The sequence below is a fragment of the Callospermophilus lateralis genome, chromosome 9 (assembly GCF_048772815.1).
Source record: "Callospermophilus lateralis isolate mCalLat2 chromosome 9, mCalLat2.hap1, whole genome shotgun sequence".
Classification (NCBI taxonomy): domain Eukaryota; kingdom Metazoa; phylum Chordata; class Mammalia; order Rodentia; family Sciuridae; genus Callospermophilus; species Callospermophilus lateralis.
The window spans coordinates 53272960-53294041 of NC_135313.1; the positions used below are offsets into that span (position 1 = coordinate 53272960).

General features: G+C 38.2%; 1 protein-coding gene across 1 annotated transcript; it reads left to right on the forward strand.

Annotated features, from left to right (window-relative positions):
* Nucleotides 1-499: 499 nt before the first annotated feature.
* Prkra (protein activator of interferon induced protein kinase EIF2AK2) lies at nucleotides 500-16202 on the forward strand. Its single transcript, XM_076866073.2, has 8 exons — nucleotides 500-724; nucleotides 1296-1465; nucleotides 4862-4943; nucleotides 7859-7937; nucleotides 9040-9157; nucleotides 10901-10995; nucleotides 12064-12238; nucleotides 15518-16202. Exons 1-8 carry the CDS (start codon nucleotides 660-662, stop codon nucleotides 15673-15675), a joined length of 942 nt encoding a protein of 313 aa, XP_076722188.1. The 5' UTR covers nucleotides 500-659; the 3' UTR covers nucleotides 15676-16202.
* The last annotated feature ends 4880 nt before the right edge of the window (nucleotides 16203-21082 follow it).

Sequence of the window (21082 nt, forward strand, 5' to 3'; positions counted from 1 at the left end):
ATTTTCAAATCTTTCTTAAAGTGAACCGGTCCCCAGATTGTCCTCCCCACCCCTCAAATACACCGGACTTCTGGCCTCGCTAACCCTGAGCCCACAGGAATAAGCATTCTTTCCGGGTGGCAAACCACCTCCTAAGGCCCCAAAACTCAGGATCCAGGCGCAGCGACAGCGGCAAACAAATGACCGACCAGGATGCCGCGGGAGCTTAAGTGGAGCGCAGGCGGCAACTGGGAAAAGCTGGGGTATGACAGAGGGGGTGGGTCCTGGAGAGGGAGGGGCGGGGCCTGGAGAGGAGAGGGGCGGGGCCTGGAGAGGGGAGGGGCCAGCACCGTGAAGTCTCGGGAGCCGAAGGGGGTGCAGGCCAAGCTGGGAAGAGCGGGCGCTGGGAAAAGATGGAGCCGGGAGAGGGGCGGGGCCTGGCTAGTAGCAGGGCCTGAGGTCCGGCAGCGAGGGGGTGTGGCCGGTGCCGTAACGCAGAGTCTCCGCCCTTCCTCCCCCCACCCCGCCCCGCCAGTTCCTTTCGCAAGAGGGACGCCTGCAGCAAGGAGACCCGGAGGCTGTAGTGCTGGAGAGCTCCGCTCGGGGACCGGCCGACGCGGGAAGCGAGGACGCCGTTCCGCACCGCTCTTTCTCGCGCTGCCTAGCCGTCCCTTCTCGCCATGTCTCAAAGCAGACGTCGCGCGGAGGCCCCGCCACTGGAGCGCGAGGACAGCGGGACCTTCAGGTTCGAGCCCGGGCAGTAGGGGCCGCAGGGCCGAGAGTGGTGGGCAGCAGAGGAGGGGGCGGGGAGCGGGCCCCGGCGGCATTCTGGGTAAAGCCCCTTCCTGTCGCCCCCCCACACACACACACTGTGGTGCTCTGCCCCGCCCTCTTGGCGGCGACTGGCAGGGGTCTGTGGCCCGGCCGCCGGGGTCTGTGGCCGCGCCCCGCCCCTTTTGTGGCTCGTGGAGGCTCGCAGGGGGACGGGGTGGCAAAAGGTGCCACGCGCGGACCGGGTTGGTGGACTTGATCTTGAGAGTATGCAGCCGTGTGCCCCCTGAGAACTCCTTTCTGTCCGCATTCGAATTCTGTCTATAAAGACGTCCCTCCTTCACCCTGCTAGCCCCTGCTGGGTGACTGCCGCAGCAGAGCTGGGAGACAGGTGCGCACAGGCCTTGCCAGCTCTGGTCCTGGCAGCCAGGAAGCTACAGTAATTCCCCGGTCACCATTGATAGCAGTCAAAATTGGCCCTGTGTATGCTTCTGCTTCCCTGTTTGCTTTGACATGCAAAGCACACCTTTTTCTGGTTTTTGCAGTTTGGGGAAGATGATAACAGCTAAGCCAGGGAAAACACCGATTCAGGTATTACACGAATATGGCATGAAGACCAAGAACATCCCGGTTTATGAATGTGAAAGATCCGATGTGCAGATACACGTGCCAACTTTCACCTTCAGAGTAACCGTTGGGGACATAACCTGCACAGGTCTGTATGCACAGTTAACCCCTTGACCCTGGCCAGACTTGATGTTGCTTTTCAATTGGGAAAAGTGCCCCTTTTGCCAGAGACAGCTATGAGGGGCTGTTTTAAAACGGAGACCTCATATATTAGGTTGTTAAGAGCTTTTCAACTTCATCTGATTCTAATTTTCTCTTCTCCAGATACAGGGATGCTCAGATAATAAAAAGTTATCCAGGCATCCTACAAGGCTCTTCACATACTATAGGATCCTCCCAAGGTTCCTCCAAGAATTAAAAAGAAACCGGAAGGGTTCTTGGAGCCCTCATAGCTGGGTCAGTAGGTACTATCAAGTTTCATAGTTTTATAAATTATAGCAGATACAGGGAGGCATTATTTGGAACTTTGGATCTCTTGTATCACTCTTAATTATGTCCACACAAAAAAAAGCAAAACAATGAGGAATGTAGAAAGACTCCCATTCACTGTATTACTTAGTAGCTTCTAGTTCCTGAAACTGTACAAGTATTTTGTATAAGATAGTATCCCCTTTTTATACACGAAGAAACAGGTTGAGAGAGTTTATAAATAACATGCTCTGAGTCACACAGCAGTGAAGTTTCAGAATTCAGATGCATGCCCATTTGTAAATGTGGACATTATTTTTCTCATATACCTATTTAATTGCAAACAAAAAAATAAAACTAAATTTAATTTGGAAAAATGCCAAGAAAAGTATTAGTAGGAAGACTGAAATTATATCATCTGATAATCTGAAGGCATCATTTGTATGTGTCCCTGGAAATTTGGACTCCTCTATTTTCATTGAAGCTACTTTAACAAAAATATGAAGCTTTTTTTCTGTGTGAGACAGGTGGATAAGAAGTGTGGCTGCAATGTTCCTCATATGAGCCATAGTGTCAACATTGCATTATTATTTAAATTGTTCTATTTTTAAATATCCAGTGGAAGTTTAAAAAGAAGTAGTCCCTCCCACCCCAATGTGCTTTAGGCCAGGGAATGATTATTTGTTTCTAGGGCTGGATTTGTGGCTCAGTGGAAGAGCACTTGCTTGCCTGACCTGTGTGAGGCACTAGGTTCAATCCTCAGCATCACATAAAAAAATTAAATAAAGATATTGTGTCCATCGACAACTGAAAAATATTAAAACAAAACAAAACACCTGTTTCTATTATTATCCTTTGGACCTCTTCTCCCACTAGCCTGTCTTCCTGTGCTAGCTAATCTGCCTCCATGGCTTCAAATACCAGATAAAGGCTAATAATTCAGAAATATCTTTCCTCCAGTCCCATTTGCAGAACAGTGTATCAACTTGTGTGCTTGCTGGGCAACTTTGTTTGGATGATAGAAAGGCCTCTCAGACTCATTGTTTCAAACTGAATCCATCTTTCCCCTTAAACCCATTTTTTTGCATTCCTTTTCTCTGTAAAGGCACCATAGTTACACAGTCACTCGGCAGAAATTCAGGGTTTGTATTTTTTTAGTTGTAGGTGGACACAATATCTTTATTTGTTTATTTATTTATATGTGGTGCTGAGGATCGAACCCAGGGCCTCACATCTGCAAGGCAAGTGTTCTACCACTGAGCTACAGCCCCAGCCCCAGGGTTTGTATTCTTGATACCTTTTGCTCCTCTCCTCTCTTGTCTAGTATGTTATTAAAATCTCTCTACTAAATAGCTATTGAGTCTCTTTCTCTCTTCTTCCTATTGCTACCATCCAGACCACTGTCATCTCTTTTTTGGATTATAGCTTCTGTGTTATAACTGCTCTTTTTTTCTTTTTAAATTTTTTGATAGACTTTTTTTTAGCTTTCTTTTATTTACTTTTATGTATTACTGAGGAGTGAACCCAGTGATCACATGTGCTAGACAGGCATTCCATCACTGAGCCACAAACCTAGCTTCTCTTTTATCTTCCTGTGTAATGCCCATTCTCTATGAATTTTCTTTTCCTAGTACTCAAAATTTGTCCTCCTTCTCTTAACATCCATTGAGTGGTTTCTCCATCACCCTCTGGATAAATACAAAAATTTTAACGTGACTTCTTACCTTCTTGAGAGATGTCAACAGCAGGATTGATATCGTTTGGGTACTTGATAGAAATGCAGAATATAAGGCACATCCCAGATGTATGGGGTCAGAGTATGTTTTAACAAAATTCCTTGTCAATTATTATACATGTTAAGGTTTGAATAGCACAAGTATATATAATATCTGTGTGTGTGTGTGTGTGTGTATGTGTATGGATATACATATAAAACTCATTCCCCAGCGCCCAAGTTCTCCAGCCTTTTATCTCAAAATTGCTCCCCTTGAGCTCTTACACATTAGCCATATGCAACACTTATGGCCTTGAGAACACTGCTTTCTTTTGCCTTTGAGCCTTTGCAGGTGCCTTTCCTCTACCAAGAATGCTCTTCCTAATCTCCTAGTTCTCTCTTCTTTACTAGACTTTCCTCATCTTTCAAGTGTGCGTTTAGTTCTCTTTCTCCATAAAACTGTTCTGAATCCCTAACAAGAACAGCGGTCCTGCTACTTTTGTGTACTTTCCTAGAGCTCACACTTAGGCTTGGTGTAACACATACCTCTCCATGTTTCAGATACCTATTAGCAGACAAAATCCCACACTAGGCTGTCAGCCATAGAGGTCAGGGAATCTCTTCAGTTCTGTGCTATGTCCCTAATGTCTGTGTTATTAGATAAAAGAGTATGGTTTTTGTGTCCTCTGACATTAGAGGGTCACACTTCAATCTTATTTCCTAACATTGAGGGTTTGAACTCAGAAGGAAAAAAATGATTGAATTCACTCTTTACCAGATGCAACTGCTTGCTGAATTCAAACGTCAGTCTTATCCCTAACCTCCCTTATCTATAAGGCAAAAGATACAGATTGTATGGAAGACATAAGGCATAAACTGTCACCTATTACTGCTTAGCCTAGCATAGGGGTTTGATCCAGAATAGGACCAGGCTGTCAGAATAAAACTGCACATTTCACTGTCCAAAAGTTCTGTAAGTTTCTTCTGTAAAGGAAATTTCTTGCTTCAGAACTTCCTGCCCAGGAATAAGGGAAGAGTGAAATGCTAAGTTGCATTTCTTCTGAGGTGTGACATGGTCTACATCATTACCATTTGTGTAATAAATATATAATATAGAAAGAGTAAAGTTTTTTACATAGGGATGCATAGATTTAAATACATAGAACTTTTTAGATTGTGATTTTGTTCATGTGTCAGTTTCATACAGTGAATAGTTTGTTTCAGTGTATAATTGCATGTATTGTATGTTTTCATTACTAACTGCATATATGAAAAACCTGTAGTGACTTTGTTTTGTAGTATGACAACATCTCTGTAAGGCACACATTTTCACAAAGACTATCTTTTTACATTTTAATTCAGGTGAAGGTACAAGTAAGAAGCTGGCGAAACACCGAGCTGCAGAGGCGGCCATCCACATTCTGAAAGCCAATGCAAGTATTTGGTGAGCTAAATTTCTTTGTATTCTGCAGCTCAAAATGATCATGGCTGAGGTAAGATTAAAAATGTAAACATGCTCCCCAAAGCATCGGAGTGAACAGTGTCTGAGCTCTAAAATTCTATTTCTTTGTGAAAACCTATCACCCATGAAGATAGTTCTATCCAATTAAGCCCAGCAGTTACCAATTAACTGCAGCCTCTCATGAATTAGGCTTTACTTTGTTGTTTTTTAGATGGCGTGCAGCAGTCGGAAACCATAATATCTCTGGCAACTGTTAATATTCTGTATTAAGACTTTGATTATTTCTACACTGAAGAAAACAAGGTGTGAGATGGAAATAAAAATATTCCTTAGGGAATTCTCATTGGAAAGGAGGAGGTAGAGATTTCCTTTTATTATAGACTGTATACCAAATACAAGAGAATGTGAACTGGGATATCCTTGCCATGTTTTTCCAAATTGAATTTTTTTTTTTTTTCTGTTTTAGGTGAATCTTAAAGTATCTCATGTATAATAAAATATTATCGTTTGGTTTCTGTTAGGCACACCATGGAACATAGTATACCTTAAATTCTTCTTACACACGAACTCAGATATGCTAGAAGTGCGAGCTGGATGTGGTGGCTCATGCCTATAATCCCAGCAATTTGGTGGTTGAGCCAAGAGGATTGCAAGTTCAAGGCTAGCCTCAGCAACTTAGCGAGGCTCTAAGAAACTTAGTAAGATCCTGTTTCAGAATAAAAAGGGCTGGGGATATGGCTCAATGGTTAAGCACCCCTAGGTTTAAACCCTGGTACCAAAATATAAAAAAATAAAGTTACTGTGATATGCTAATTACTAGTAATCTTTCATTGATTTACATTTCTCTCTGATTTGTAGCCCCTGATTCTACATGTGTTTTCTTCCTCTGAATTATAAAACTCAGCTTAAAACAGAAACATCTGGTCTTTGACATAAATTGTCCCAAATTGCAAAATATACACAAATGTTTAGTACATAAAAATGATTTAGACAACAGTAAATAGTTCTTCTGGGTGATAACTTTGTCCACTCAATTTGCTACCCAGTGATAATAGTTCTGTATGTCAACAATCTAAATAGATTTTTATGAATTTTTGATAAATGGATAATATTCAATAATTATTTAAAGAATTCTGAAAGTATAGTTTCAATTTGTCCCTGGGTTCAGCCCCCAGTACCCAAAAATAAAGAAGATGCTTAGAGTTTAGTCTGGTATAATCTGTGTATAACTAAGTGCAAAGATCTGTGGAACTTGAAATCGGATTTTTTTTCCTAAAGCCATAGCAAGTCTTTAGGATTAAGTCTGTATTTAGGTTCTCATGATATACTCTTCCGTTTTCCTAGGTCATTCTAAACTTTTTGGGTAATTTAGAACTAACCAGTGACATAGCAACCCTCTAGACAAGCACTTAACCCAGACAAGCCTTGGATCTCACAAGATGATACTTGCTTCTCTGGGGTCATGCCTTACAATTGATTTATACTAGCTTTCAAGACATGCCAAATGGCATAGCAGATTTTGAGTTCTGCCTCCACTGATGATGGCTGTGCTATTTCTGTGCAGCCCAAAGGTCAACCCAACATGTTGAGCACATTGGTAGAAATGAGTGTACGGAGTGTCCTTTCTGCATATAGGAACTTCACTTTGTCAGCAAAAAAGGCTAACAAACTTTACTATATATTTGTGCTTCTTGACAGATAAAATGGGAATTACTAAGCTGTAATCAGGCCTAAAGTGGCCTGATTTAATACAGAGACTTTTTCACTTCTCCATCACAATTATTTGGGTAGCTTCGGCATGCAGCATTGTAAGTGAATACTTAAATCTAATCAGCCTATGTAAAGCTTGAAATTCTGGCATTTGGTAAAGAAACTTGAGGAAGTGCAATAGTTAAACCTCACTTGTCATGGAAGAAATGATTCTTCTATTGCTTAGGTGGAAGTAACCTTGGAATGCAGCTTCTTCTGCATTAGGCATTGATCTTCTGAGTAACTAGTAATTTCAAACTGCCTAGAAAAGATTGTTCTTTTTCCTTAATCATAATCTCTACATTGTTAAACCAGATTTATGTAGACCATCTATTTTATGCAGGATACATAGAACTCTTAACAGGATTATCTTAGCACTGAGCACATGATGGAATAATAGGTCTCTCTTCCATAGTTATATTGATGATCTGTGTTATCCATAGTGCCAGGCTAAATTTCCTGGCTAATACTCTTATTATATCTTGTGTAGTCATAATAGTGTACTTTGAATATATTTTTATCAAGCACCTATTATGTATAAAGCACTTTGAAGCTTATGTAGGTAAATAATGCACCCTACCATCAAGGAGTTTACAATCTGAATTGGGAGAGGTGAGGTGAGGGTCAGACAAATTACTTGTATTTCTAAGGCTGTATAATTAAGTCAGTTTTCTTAAGAGTCAAATCAAGCTTGGCATAGTGGTAACACCTGTAAGTAATTCCAGTGACTTGAGACACTGAGGCAAGAGAATCTTAAGTTTAAGGCCTGCCCAAACAACTTAGTAAGACCCATCTAAAAAAGAGAGAAAGGGATGTATCCCATTGATAGAATGTCCCTAGGTTTGATCCTCAGTACTTAAAAAAAAATAAAGAATAAAATGTCAAACCAAATGTTATAATGGTTCAAAGGAGTGAGAGAGTATGATCCATTGGGTAAAAGGCTAGGCTTCTTAGAGGAAGTGACATTTGATATGTACAGATAGATATAACAGAGTTCAGATTTCTATAGAAATTGTTGAAAAGAAGGGCATCACATGTAGATATAATGCAAGAGCTTCAGGGTAGAGAGTTAAGTAGAAAAATTTTTCTTTTTTAATAAGTAATTTGGGGAAATTATTTTATTGAATAACATTCAAAAATATGTTTAGCTTTGCAGTTCCTGACCCCTTAATGCCTGACCCTTCCAAGCAACCAAAAAACCAGCTTAATCCTATTGGTTCATTACAGGTAAGTTGTATATTTTTTCCATATTTACCTTTTTTGTCTACTGATAAAAGATAAAATTAATTGGTGGTATTACAGTGCTTAAGATAAGCCATTTTATATTTTCATGATAAGATGGTGAAATATTTTGTTTTCCAACTTATTTTATATAGCTAACTTAGAATTATTTTCCTTTTTAAGTTGTGGATTTTCTTCCATATGCAGTATCTGCCTTTGGTTTATGAAATTCTCATTTGAAATAACAGGACCTCATTGCACATGGGTAGAGAATATTATACTTTAAGAACATTTCTTCCCATCTTTGTGACAAACCTCTTTTTACTTCTCTTGAGACAAAAGACTTTATAAAGAGCCAAAATTGGGTAACCTAACTCAAGATGCACCCTACCATCAAGGAGTCTGAATTGGGAGAGGTTAGGTGGGGGTCAGACAAATTACTTGTATTTCTAAGGCTGTATAAGAAAAGAGATGTAATTAATTTATTTGATTATTCTAACAAAATTATATTTACACACACACACATGCACACGCATATGTTTATCTTTAAATTTCTGCAAACAGAATATTCTTTTTGCAGATTATCCATGTGCTCTGTTAGGACTATTTTCCTCTCCATTACCTAACCAATCCTTTGGTCTCTTTTTTCTGCTCTATAAGTTTTTCTAATGTTTTCTTCACATGTAACCTCATCCCAGTTTGTTTGCTGACTCTGCTCCTCATGAGACCCTGATCAAATGCAGCAGTTAGCAGCTGCAGGTCCAGAAGTCCATAGCTAGGAGGGGAGAGGCTTTAGGAACCCAGGGCAGGGAGACCTGTAGGTGTCTCCTCTGATGTTCCCAAAGAAGTCACTGGTGGCCTGTCTTTCTCTGATATCAGCTCACTATTGCTTAAAAGAAGAATGCCATTCATAGGACAAAACTGCTTCCATTTTGGTATTGTAATATAAAGATGTAAAAGATGGGAATGTTTATGGGACATATAGGGTCTTTCCTTCTTTTCAAATATATGACTAGAAATGAGATTGAAATCAAGAAGAAATAAAATTTGTGTGATTAAGCCATTGCACAGTTGAAATTACTATTAAAGCGTTATTTCAATTTTATAGGAATTGGCTATTCATCATGGCTGGAGACTTCCTGAATATACTCTTTCCCAGGAAGGAGGACCTGCTCATAAGAGAGAATATACCACAATTTGCAGACTAGAGTCATTTATGGAAACTGGTACTTGTTTCTTACCATTTAAGACTTTGGAATATTTTCAGATGATGAATGACCACAGAAATCTCTGTTGTTGGGGCTGGGGATGTGGCTCAAGCGGTAGCGCGCTTGCCTGGCATGCGTGCGGCCCGGGTTCGAACCTCAGCACCACATACAAAACAAAGATGTTGTGTCCGCCGATAACTGAAAAATAAATATTAAAATTCTCTCTCTCTCCCCCTCTCTCACTCTCTCTTTAAACAAAAAAAAAAAAGAAAAGAAATCTCTGTTGTTATATCTTCTCAAAAATGTCTGTGGGGAGAAAAATTGATAAACTCCTATACTACTATCTCTAACTTTCTAAGGTAGAACTTAAATATAAATATTTGGCCATGCACATCTGTAAACCCAGCAACTCAGAAGGCAGGAGAAATGAGGGTTCAAGGCCATCCTCAGCAACTTAGTGAGGCTCTGTTCCAAAAAATACAGAGGGCTGAAGGGGTAACTTGGGTAAAGTAGCCCTGGGTTCAATCCCCAGTTCTTCCAATAAAAAAGGAAGAATACTCATGTTTCTTAATTTGATGTTTTTAAAAATCATAAGTTGTTAATGGAAAGATGTATTATTGGCTCCATTCCTTAAATAATCTTCATCTATGTATTAGTGATTTAAATAATTCATCTGGGAGGAAAAGCAATAGTAAATCTCTTAAAGTTTCAATAGATATTCTAGAAAGTAGGACTAGAGAAGATTACATTTGAAAAAGAGGTGATTAATAAGAGAATAGATGGCCCCCAAAATGCAATAAGATAAAAATAAATAGAAATTGTCTTTTGGAATTATAGTAACTTCTAAGTTGTAAAAGACATAAACTTAGAGGAATAGCAGCCACTTAATTAAGTACTAGTGAGAATTCTTCTTTATTACTCTGGCATGTTTTTGTCATTTTCAAAATGACTGAAAGTAGACTTTTGCCTTAGCTAGATATTAGTTTCAAGTAACAGGCACTGTCTGCCTTGAGAGGTGATGTGGCCACTGCAGAAGCCCCTGGGCCAGAAGCAGAGCCTCTCCTTTGGGTTCCTGACATAGTCCTTTATTTTCAGAAGTGAAGCAAATTACTTCATCTCCCTGGGCTTCAGACTTTTAATTTACAAAGCAGAGTATGAAAGTAGCTATTTAAGGTATCTTTCTTTCAATTCCATCATTTTTTATTCCCTTCTTATTCATATTAAGGAAATTCTACATTTGTTAGTATAGAAGATTGTGAATAGATAATGGACATTGAGAGAGGGATCATATTCAAATATATTTTGGTAAATAAATTGATCACAATTAAACCACATACTGTTCATTAAAGTTAGGCAAAGGGAAGAATAATTATTAAAGAAAAGCAGAAAGTATAAATTATTTAAGAAAGACCATTAAAGAAAAAAACTACCTTCAAAAATGTAAAGAATTAATAGTCATTTGAGGGCTGGAGGTGTAGCTCAGTATTAGAGCACTTGCCTAGCATGCATGAGGTCCTGAGTATAATCCCCAGCACTGAAAAAAAGAGGGGGAATAAGTATATATATTTACATATGTGTGTTTGTGTGTGTGTGTGTGTGTGTGTGTTTGTGTGTTTTACAATGAACAAAAACAATAAACAAAATGTCAAGTGAATAAGAAAATAGCCTAGAAGATGAAAAACATAATCCCTTACACATTCAATCATCCTCTGTGGACACTGATTTCCTTTCTAAATCTACCATCTTTTTTTCTTTATATAGGAAAGGGGGCATCAAAGAAACAAGCCAAGAGAAATGCTGCTGAAAAATTTCTTGCCAAATTTAGTAATATTTCTCCAGAGAACCACATTTCTCTAGTGAGTATTAAGCAGACAGTTATGATGTTAATTTGATTAAGCTTTTCTTGCTTTAGGAAGATTTCCTTAATTTCTTGTTGGATTGATACTTCATTGTTGCAATTTAAAAAAAAATCTTTTCATCTTTCATTTGCACACCATGCCAATTTTAGCTGCTTTCTATATGTGAGCCAGAGTCACATGAGGTAACCAGGTAAGAGAACTTGAGAGACACAGTCAATTCAGAATAATAGGATGGGATCTAAACATGACAGCCCCAGCTGGGGTTGTACCTCTGTGGTAGAGTGCGTGCATAGCATTTGTGAAGCTCTGGATTTGATTCTCAATACCAAAAATTACTGAAGAATGAATGAATAAAGTGATAGTCCAGTGGTGCTATTTTTGCCTTCAAAGCAGCAGCACTTTTCCATTTTTTGTTGGTCCATTCACTTATCCACTCAACAATCATTTAGCATACTCCTACTGTATGCCAAGGTCTGTGCCCAGTACTGGGCTACAGTGAATGAGCAATCTCTGCCACTAAGGAGTTTATAGCCTACTAAACAGGAAAGAATATTACAGATGGGTCCTTAGAGAGGGCAGTCAGGGAACATGGAAGAAGGTATCTGATCTAGACTGGTTTCAGAAGAGAAACCTTTGCTCTACATACAAAAAAAAAAAAAAAAAAATTGTGTGGTTTTTGTTTCCCTTATGTGCTGGGGGCCCCCTCTATGTCTCCAAAGTCACCTCTTAGATAAAAGGCAGCACCATCTTAGTCAAAAGAGAATCAGAAAAATAATTCATTAAAGGTCTCAACAACTTCCAACTCCAATATTGACAAACAAAAGTATTTTTAAATACTTAACAGTGTATTTTATTTATTTAGTGTTGTTTTTTTATTTTTCATTTCATGATATTTGTTAAACAGATGTGCATGTTAGCATTGTCTAATTTAAATTAGAAAGATAACCACATAGTACCAATTTAAATATGCTTTCTGAAGTATTAAATGTGAGTGCTTGTAAGTATACTGATACTGGTGTTAAAAGACAGTCTTTAAGACTATAAATCTTCATCTCTATTTTTCAGACTAATGTAGTAGGAAATTCTTTAGGATGCACTTGGCATTCCTTGAGAAATTCTCCTGGTGAAAAGATCAACTTACTGAAAAGAAGCCTCCTTAGTATTCCTAATACAGATTACATCCAGCTGCTTAGTGAAATTGCCAAGGAACAAGGTTTTAACATAACGTATTTGGATATAGGTATGATTTTTTTCTTTGGCTTATCCCAAGATGCATTTCTTTTTAAAATGTGTTTGGAAAACAAAAATTTCTGTTGTAATTTGCTTTTTCATTGATCAAGGAATCTAACTATATATATTTGCCAGACCGGTATTATATATAATTGAGATGTCTGATTCTTGTGGATAGTAATAATAGCTAACATACAGTTTCAATAATAAACGTCAATAGCTGAAAGTTATAGTTTAACTGTGTGCCAGCCCTGTACTAAGGACATATCAATTAATGAATCCTCAAACTAATTCTGAAGTGAATTCTATTATTCTTACTTATGAGTGAAGAAAGTAAGGCAGAGAAAGGTTGAGAAACTGACCCAAGACCAGAACAAGATTAGGGAAAGAGGTTCGGACATGATGGTGCATACCTATAATCCCATTGGCTCAGGAGGCTGAGGCAGAAGGATCACAAATTCAGAGCCAGCCTCAGCAACTAAGTAAGCCATAAGCAACTTAGTGAGATTCTTGTCTCATAATGAAAAATAAAAAGGTTTGGGGATGTGGCTCAGAGGTTAAGTGCTCCTGGGTTCAGTCCCTCATACCAAAAAATAAAAGATTAAAAAAAAAAAATAAGAAAAGAAAAGAAAATTAGGGAAAGAGTTCCAGCATATTCACTGGCTGTTACACTAGGTCTGTTGGGCATTTGGCAATTAAAAAGCACTCCCATTTGTAGTACAAGTATCAAGTCTGTGTGGGCCAAACCATGTGTCCACTTAATCAATGAGTGCCATTTCTTGGCAGTAAATGGAAAAAAGTCAATTTGTAACTTTATTCCATCCCAGCTATCATCTATTATATTTTCTTTAATTTGTGGTCTTTTATATAGACAAATATGGACAGATGAGAAAGCAAGTCCGTGTAGACTTTATTTTAATTCAATTTGTAAAACTAGTTGTGTGTATGTGTGTGTCACACATTTGGTATCTTGATTTAATATCAGCATAACAAGTGAAGAATTTGATATCCCTACTCCACTCTCAGTGACATGTGGGAACTCAACTGTCAGAGATACTAGCACTGGAAAATTAGAGTGGTCAGGGGATGACAGAACTTTTGATATTCTCTGCTACTTTGGAATTAAATGATGAGTCATGCAGTGTCTTGATAAGCCAGGAATGATGCAGAACCCGGAAAATTAATGAAGAAAGATGGTCAGGAGAGATGGCTGATGAGAATCCATTCATTTAGCAAATATTTATTGATGTTTGTAGTTTGTTGAGAGTTTGGGATACAGAAATAAATGAGCTATGTCACCAATAGAGTTAACTATGGAAGATACAGAATCTCTGAAAAGAAGGAAATTTGAGATGGATATTTTGGATCATGAATTAATTTCTTTGAAACTCTTATGAATTTTAAGAACTAAATCATTCTTATAAATATAGAACAAGGGGTTGGGGTTGTGGCTCAGCTGTAGAGCACTTGCCTAGCACATGTGAGGCGCTGGGTTTGATCCTCAGCACCATATTAAAAAAAAAAAGTATATATATATACACACACAAGCTTTTGGCTAACTTTTAGGCAGCTATCTTCAAAGAAAATAGATAAATGACCAACAAACCTATGAAAAAATGTTCAACATCATTACTCAACTGGGAATTGCAAGTCAAAACTACAGTGTGGTACCACTGCACACTATATAGTCAAAACAATGGGAAATAGTAAGTGTCTGATGATGAAGAGATTGGAATCTCATACATTGTTGATGGGATGTAAAATAATTTAGCCACCATGGGAAACTTTCTTAGTTCCTTAAATTAATTGCCAGCAGTTTCACACCTAGGTATATAACCCACAAGAATTGAAAACTGGTATTCAAACAAATAACCAGTACACACATATTCCCAGAAGCACTGTTTGCAAGAGCCAAAAGTGGCAATGGTCCAAATGTCCACCAACAAATGAATGGATGAACAAATGTGGAATATCCATTCAATAGAATATTATTCAGCTGTGAAAGGGAATGAAGTTCTAATATGTGCTACAACATAGAAGATAGTGAAAAACATGCTGAGTGAAAGAAGCCAGAAACAAAAGGCTGCACATATTCTATGATTCCTTTTTTATTAACTGCCCACAGAAGGGTAATCCATAGAGATTAAACACAGATGGTTGGTTGCCAGGATTGGGGAAGTGGGGATGGACAGTAGCAGTTTAAGGAGTTCAGGATGTCCTCTTGGGGTGATGAAGATGTTTTGAAACTGGCTAGAGGAGCTACTTGGACATCACTATAAATGTGCTGAATGCCCCTAAATTTATTTTAAAATGATTGGTTTTATGTGAATTTTACTTAAATTTAAAAAGATGGTAGAACTAAAAAAAAAAAAAAGTCTCTTCACTCACTAAATAATCTCACTTTATCTGGTATTTTTCACTAAATTGACTAGCTAAAATAGAAACATTTAATCATGACCACTTTGAATAAGTCATAAATTTACCTCTTAAGAACTCTTGCCTTATTTTACCATCTTCAGAAGAATGTGCATTTCCTGGGTTTAAGTGTTGTTTTTAAAACACCATAACTGAGATTGCACAGACTTAAATCCTAAGAATAGGAAGGCACAAGAGAGGTCTTTCCCTGAACCAGGTCTTTTCTTGTTGAAATGCCTACTGAAAATGACTTCCAATGGGAAACAGCCTCTCCAGTCCTCTAGCAAATGGTTCTTTCCCTCTTAAGAAAGTTGCTTATTAGTACAGTGCTTTCCAAGCCTCGTTCAACTAGTCTCATTAGAGTTGCCTTGGGAGCTTCCTTGAAATGCAGGAGCCAGCCACCTCCAGCCCCAACCCCATGCTTCTGATAGAATGGGCTAGCATTGAGTCCTAAACACCTGTGTTTCTTTGAAGTTCTGTCAGATGGTTTGAAGCAGTATGTTTGAGAACTGCTATGACTGAACAACCATTTCTGTTGTGAAGCTGGGGATTAAACCCAAGTGCTCTCCCACTAAGCTACATCCCCAGCCTTTTTTATTTAATTTTGAGACAGTCTCACTTGAGTTCCCCAACCTGGCCTTGAACTTGTGATCCTCCTGCCTCAGCCTCCTGAGTTGCAGGGATTACAGGCGTGTACCATTGCATCTGACTCATTCTATGTTTTTTGATTGTATAAGCATGACAGAAATGATGAATGAATGAAATAGTGTACCACGGATGAGAAAGACCAAAAAAAAAAAAAAAAGATTATTTTTATAAAGGATCTGCTTTCTACAGTTGGCACTAATCATCATGTTTGCTTGTGTCATTACAGAAGAACTGAGTGCAAATGGGCAGTATCAGTGTCTCGCCGAACTGTCAACCAGTCCTATCACAGTCTGTCATGGCTCGGGCATCTCCTGTGGCAATGCACAGAGTGATGCCGCCCACAATGCTTTGCAGTATTTAAAGATAATAGCAGAAAGAAAGTAAACTTAGGGCAGCTTAGAAAGTCCTTCAGTAGCACATAAAAAGTTTCCGTCACTCCTTCCCCAGTAAAACTTCTACTGTATTGTTTGAGTTTGTGTGTTGTTTCCACATCTCTTCGGATTCCATCAACACTCCAGATTTAATTATCTCCTGGTAGTTATTACTAAGCTCTTTTTAATGGCTTCAACTTTGTATTGGTATATTGTCTTTATAAACTTTGTACCACGAAGCAGAGCAGGGCCAGGCAAATGGGAAGAAGAAGCTGCATGTTTGATGATGATAATGAAGAAGAAGAGAAAGAAATAAAACTACTGCTAGCAACAGTCTTACTGGTGCTTAAACAACCTCTTTTTTTTTTTTTTTTTTTGCGCAAGGCTTCATAATGGGAATTTAAAGGAAGCCCTTTAGGTTTAGATGTTGAGAGATGGTATTTACAGACTTTTACTGAATGTGATTGTTAAATTTCAGGGAACATGATTGGTCTCCTGTGTATTTGAAACCATGTAATAAAGAGCTGTTGTTATAATGAAGTTCTGCTCATTTTATTAAAGAGCTACTGACTTGACTTTGGCCCAATCTTATAAATAATATTTTAATATGGATAGTTTGTTATTTATTTAACTCAAAAAGTCAAAGGACCTGTAGCCTAAGCAAATATATGTGATAAATCACTTCCTTATTTTCTATAAGCATATGCAACATTGTATTTTGCTTTGACATAACCATTCTTAGATGAAGTAGTAGTTAAAAAATCATTAATGGCATTACCAGACAACCCCAGAACCTTTCCAGTTCATTCAATTCCATTATAAGAATATTTGAAACAAAATAATGAATGATTAAACGAATAGAATGTAAGTCTCACAAATTTTGATTTTATCCTCCATATTTTCATATATCACCTGTGACATATTAAGTCTCATCTGTCAGTACCAGCTAATGCAAGTTTTGTAAATGAGATGGAAGTCTGTTGGCCCTGTGTCCAGAGCTCAGGAGAGCCATGTAGATAGAGAAATCAAGCTATGAATGATGACAGGAAGTTTTGACTATCTCAAGTGTTAATCCAACAATAGATAAGATAGAGCAGGATTTTGGAAAAGAATCATACCTGATTGGAACCCTTTAAGAATAATGAAACTACATTACAAAAGAAAACCAGTACATGTAACTTATTTGAAGTTCTAAAGAGCACTCAACATAGTTTCACATTACAAGGTACATCTATATCAATTACATCATGGAAATTTAGGTACTTTTTTGGTGAGATTAAGGAATGAGTTAAAGACTGGTGGCAAAGTTTAGGCATAAACAGGATCTTGTGGGTTTTTAAGATTGGACTAATCTTGGGTTTTTGTGAATGCTCTGGAATCTCTGTCTAGAGATAACAGTATGTTCTGTGTAGTGAAATATTAACTTTGAAGAGGATAAATTAGGTGAAGATTTCATAAGGCAATGGAAGAAGATTCTTGGATGAGGCCCAAGTGTGGGAAAGAATAATTTAATTTTATTGTCCACAGTTCAAATTGATAAAGTGAGTGCCCAGAAGCCAAGCTCTTACTGCTGCCTTTATTTCTTTGCTTTTGTCTGCAGAGAAAACATGTTTTTAGATACTACTCAAATGTCCCCTCTGTCAGGGCAACTAGACTTTCTAGGACCATTAGGTATTCTTTAAAATACCATTTTGTTAACTCCTCTTTTAGGTCTCTTTTAAATGGTCGTGCCTCTTTTTTTTTTTTTTTTTTTGCTACCAGGGATTGAACCATTGAACCCAGGGGCTCTTAATAACCAAACCACATCCCCACCCTTAAGTTTCTATTTTAGAGACAGGATCTCGCAAAGTTGCTGAGGCTGGGTTTGAACTCATGCTACTCCTGCCTAAGCTTCCCAAGCTGCTAGGATTACAGGCATGTGTTACTGTGCCTGGCTGGTTGTAAATCTTAAATGACTTTCCTAAAGAGGCTAAGCAGGTAATTCTGCTACTGTCATCCTTATAGCATTAGTTCTCACCTATGCTAGGCCTCCAGTCAGTGAGAAACCAGTGAATTAGTAATAAATAAACGGCAATAACCCAATATGTTTGTGTTTTTTTTTTAAGAGAGAGAATTAATATTTATTTTTCAGTTTTCGGTGGACACAACATCTTTATTTTTTTATTTTATGTGGTGCTGAGGATCAAACCCAGCACCCTGCGCATGCCAGGTGAGCCACATCCCCAGCCCCCTATATGTTTTTAATACTAATATTACTTATTAAGCACCAATGTGCCCGACACTATCACAGTATTTAGAGATACAGCGTTTACCTACCTCGCATCCACTCCCCTGCTCACAGGGCGTACTGCGATATGCCATTCAGATTCTCCATGCTAGAAAATTTAGTTCCCTTGCTTGTGGGAGTGCTGCTAACAGACCTCAATTGCCAAATCTCTTTATAATTTCCTTAACTGGAGAGAGCCACCTCATGAGGGCACTCTCATTTCTGGGGCAGCCTGCCTTTGAAGACTAATCCCATGGCCCCATATTTGGACAATCCAAAAGCCCATCCTGGCTTCAGAGTTTCCAATAAGGTCAGCTGAGACTGCCTTTAAGATTGCAACCTTGCCTATGTTCTCCCTCTGCCCAATGGAGCTTCCTTTCTCTGCACAGGTGGCAATCACTAATCTGTGCACTAACATCCATCTCAAAGTTGGCTTCTCAGGCAACAAAACTTGCAACCAGAAGTTCTTCAAGAAAGCAGATTTTTATGTGAAGTAAGAGGCCTGAAATTATACTGCAGAGCTATTGTAACAAAATACCAGACTTTAAATTATACTACAGAACTATAGTAACAAAAACAGCATGGTCTTGGCCCGAAACAGACATGAAGGCCAATGAAGACACAGAGACAAATCCACATATATACAGTTATCACATATTAGACAAAGGTGCCACAAATATACATTGGAGAAAAGATAGCCTCTTCAACAAATGGTGCTGGAAAAACTGGAAATCCATATGTAGTAGAATGAAATTTAACCCCTATATCTCACCCTGCACAAAACTCTGTGGGGCCGGGGGGTTTTGGCTCAGTGTCAGAGTGCTTGCCTAGCACACATGAGGCACTGGTTCAATCGTTAGCACTGCATAAAAATAAACAAAGGCATGCTAATAAAAAATTAAGAAAAAAAATCTGGATCAAGGACCTAGGCATTAGACCAGAGATCATATGCCTATTAGAAGAAAATGGAGGCCCAACTCTCCATCATATTGGCTTAGGAACAGAATTCCTCAACAAGACTGAGAGCGCAAGAAGCAAAATCAAGAATCAACAAATGGGATGGTATCAAACTAAAAAGCATCTTCACAACAAAGGAAACTATCAAGAACATAAACAGCCTATAGAATGGGAGAAAATCTTTGCCACCTGCACTTCAGAGCATTAATCTCCAGGATATACAAAGAACTCAAAAAACTTAACACCAAAAAAAAAAAAAAAAAGCCCCCAAATAACCCAATCAATAAGTGGGCAAAGGAACTGAACAGGCACTTCACAGAAGAACATATACAATCAGTCAATAAATATATGAAAAGTGTTCACCATCTCTAGGAGTTAGAAAAATGCAAATTAAAACCACACTGAGATTCCATCTCACTTCAGTCAGAATGACATTATCAAGAATACAAGTAACAATAAATGTTCGTGAAGATGATGGGGAACAGGTACACTCACATTGCCCGTGAGGCTGCAAATTTGTACAATCACTCTGGAAAGCAGTACAGAGATTCTTCAGAAAACTTGGAATGGAACCACCATTTGACTCAGTTATCTCACTTGTTGATATATACCCAAAGGACTTAAAATCAGTATATTACAGTGACACAGCCACTTCAATGTTTATAGCAGCTCAATTCACAATAGCTAAGCTATGGAACCAACCTACATGCCCTTCAACAGATGAATTGATAAGAAAATGTGGTATATATACATAATGTAATATTACTCACCATAAGGAAGAATGAAATTATGACATATATCTTTTCCCCTTTGCTAAAAAATCTCTAGGGCAAGTTATGAGTTTGTAGCCAGCTTTTCCTTTGGCAGATATCTGTAGGTGGTATATGTGCTGCTTTTTATATATTTCTATGTGCATATTTGCATTTTAAAAGATTCCTCATAACATTATTCAAAGGATATGTAGGAAATGAAGCAGAAATTATTTAAAGGCAAAGTTCACTCTAACTAGAGATGAATCGAGAATAATGTACCTCAAGGTCCAAAGAAGTAGTTTAAAATTATGAATGAGTGCACATTATAATATGAATTCCAAAAAAAGAATGGACTGCACACCTGGAAGTTCAGGAGTGTTAGAACTAAGCAGCAGTCTTAATGGACTGAAAATCATTTTGATGTATTAAAATAAAGCTGTATCTAAAAAATTATAAATTTGTGGAAATCATTGAGGATGTGGTCAATGCTAAAGATTTTATTAGCTTGACAACATATTCAGATTTATAGACAGCAGGTTGTACTGGCTTTTTTCTACAAATAGACTAATATAAAAAAGGGAAGTTGGGCTTCTTGGATGATACCAATAAGCCAAGTATTGCATTATTTGTATTTAATTTTTCTCTGATTTCTTCATTTCCCTTTGTAATTCTTCAGGTTAAGACTGATCAAAAGGGCCATCTAAGCCATGTGTGGTGGCTCATGCCTGTAATTCTAACTCCTCAGGAGGCTGAGGTAGGAAGATGACAAGTTCATGACCAGCCTCAGCAACTTAACAAGACCCTATCTCACAATAAAATAAAGGGCTGGTATGTAGCTCAGTAGTTGAGCTCTTTTAGCATTTGGGAGACCAGGGTTCAAGCCCCAGTATGGCAAAAAATAAAATTTAAATTAAAAAAAAAAAAAAAATATATATATATATATATATAATGAAGATCTGACAGCTATTCCACAGTCTGAACATTAGAGAAGGCAAAGTAGAAGAAATGGAATTATGTTTTTCAGTTGTCTTTTCTGATTGGGGCAGGAGCAGAGTGTACTGGAAAGAAGACCTGAAGAAGCTGGTTTTTCTTCCTGTACTAACCTGAGTTGAGTGGATAGTGGCCACATGTCTGTAGTATTTTGTGCCTGTGTGTGTGTGTGTGTGTGTGTGTGTGTGTGTGTGTATGTATTTATTCCTTGGGGTCAGTTGAGAATTTCGTTGACACTATCACAACACAACTCCCCCTCTATCAAATCTGTTTCTTCCCATTCTTTCCACAAATGGGGATCTCCAGAACATTCTCTAATAAGCCTGCTGCCCACTCTCTTTTTCTCAGAGCCTGTTCCCTGAGAACACAATCTGAGGTGTAGAGTTATAATTTAGTGAGAAAAGACAATAGAACAATCATATAAACACACAATTTATAAGTCATATAAAATGACA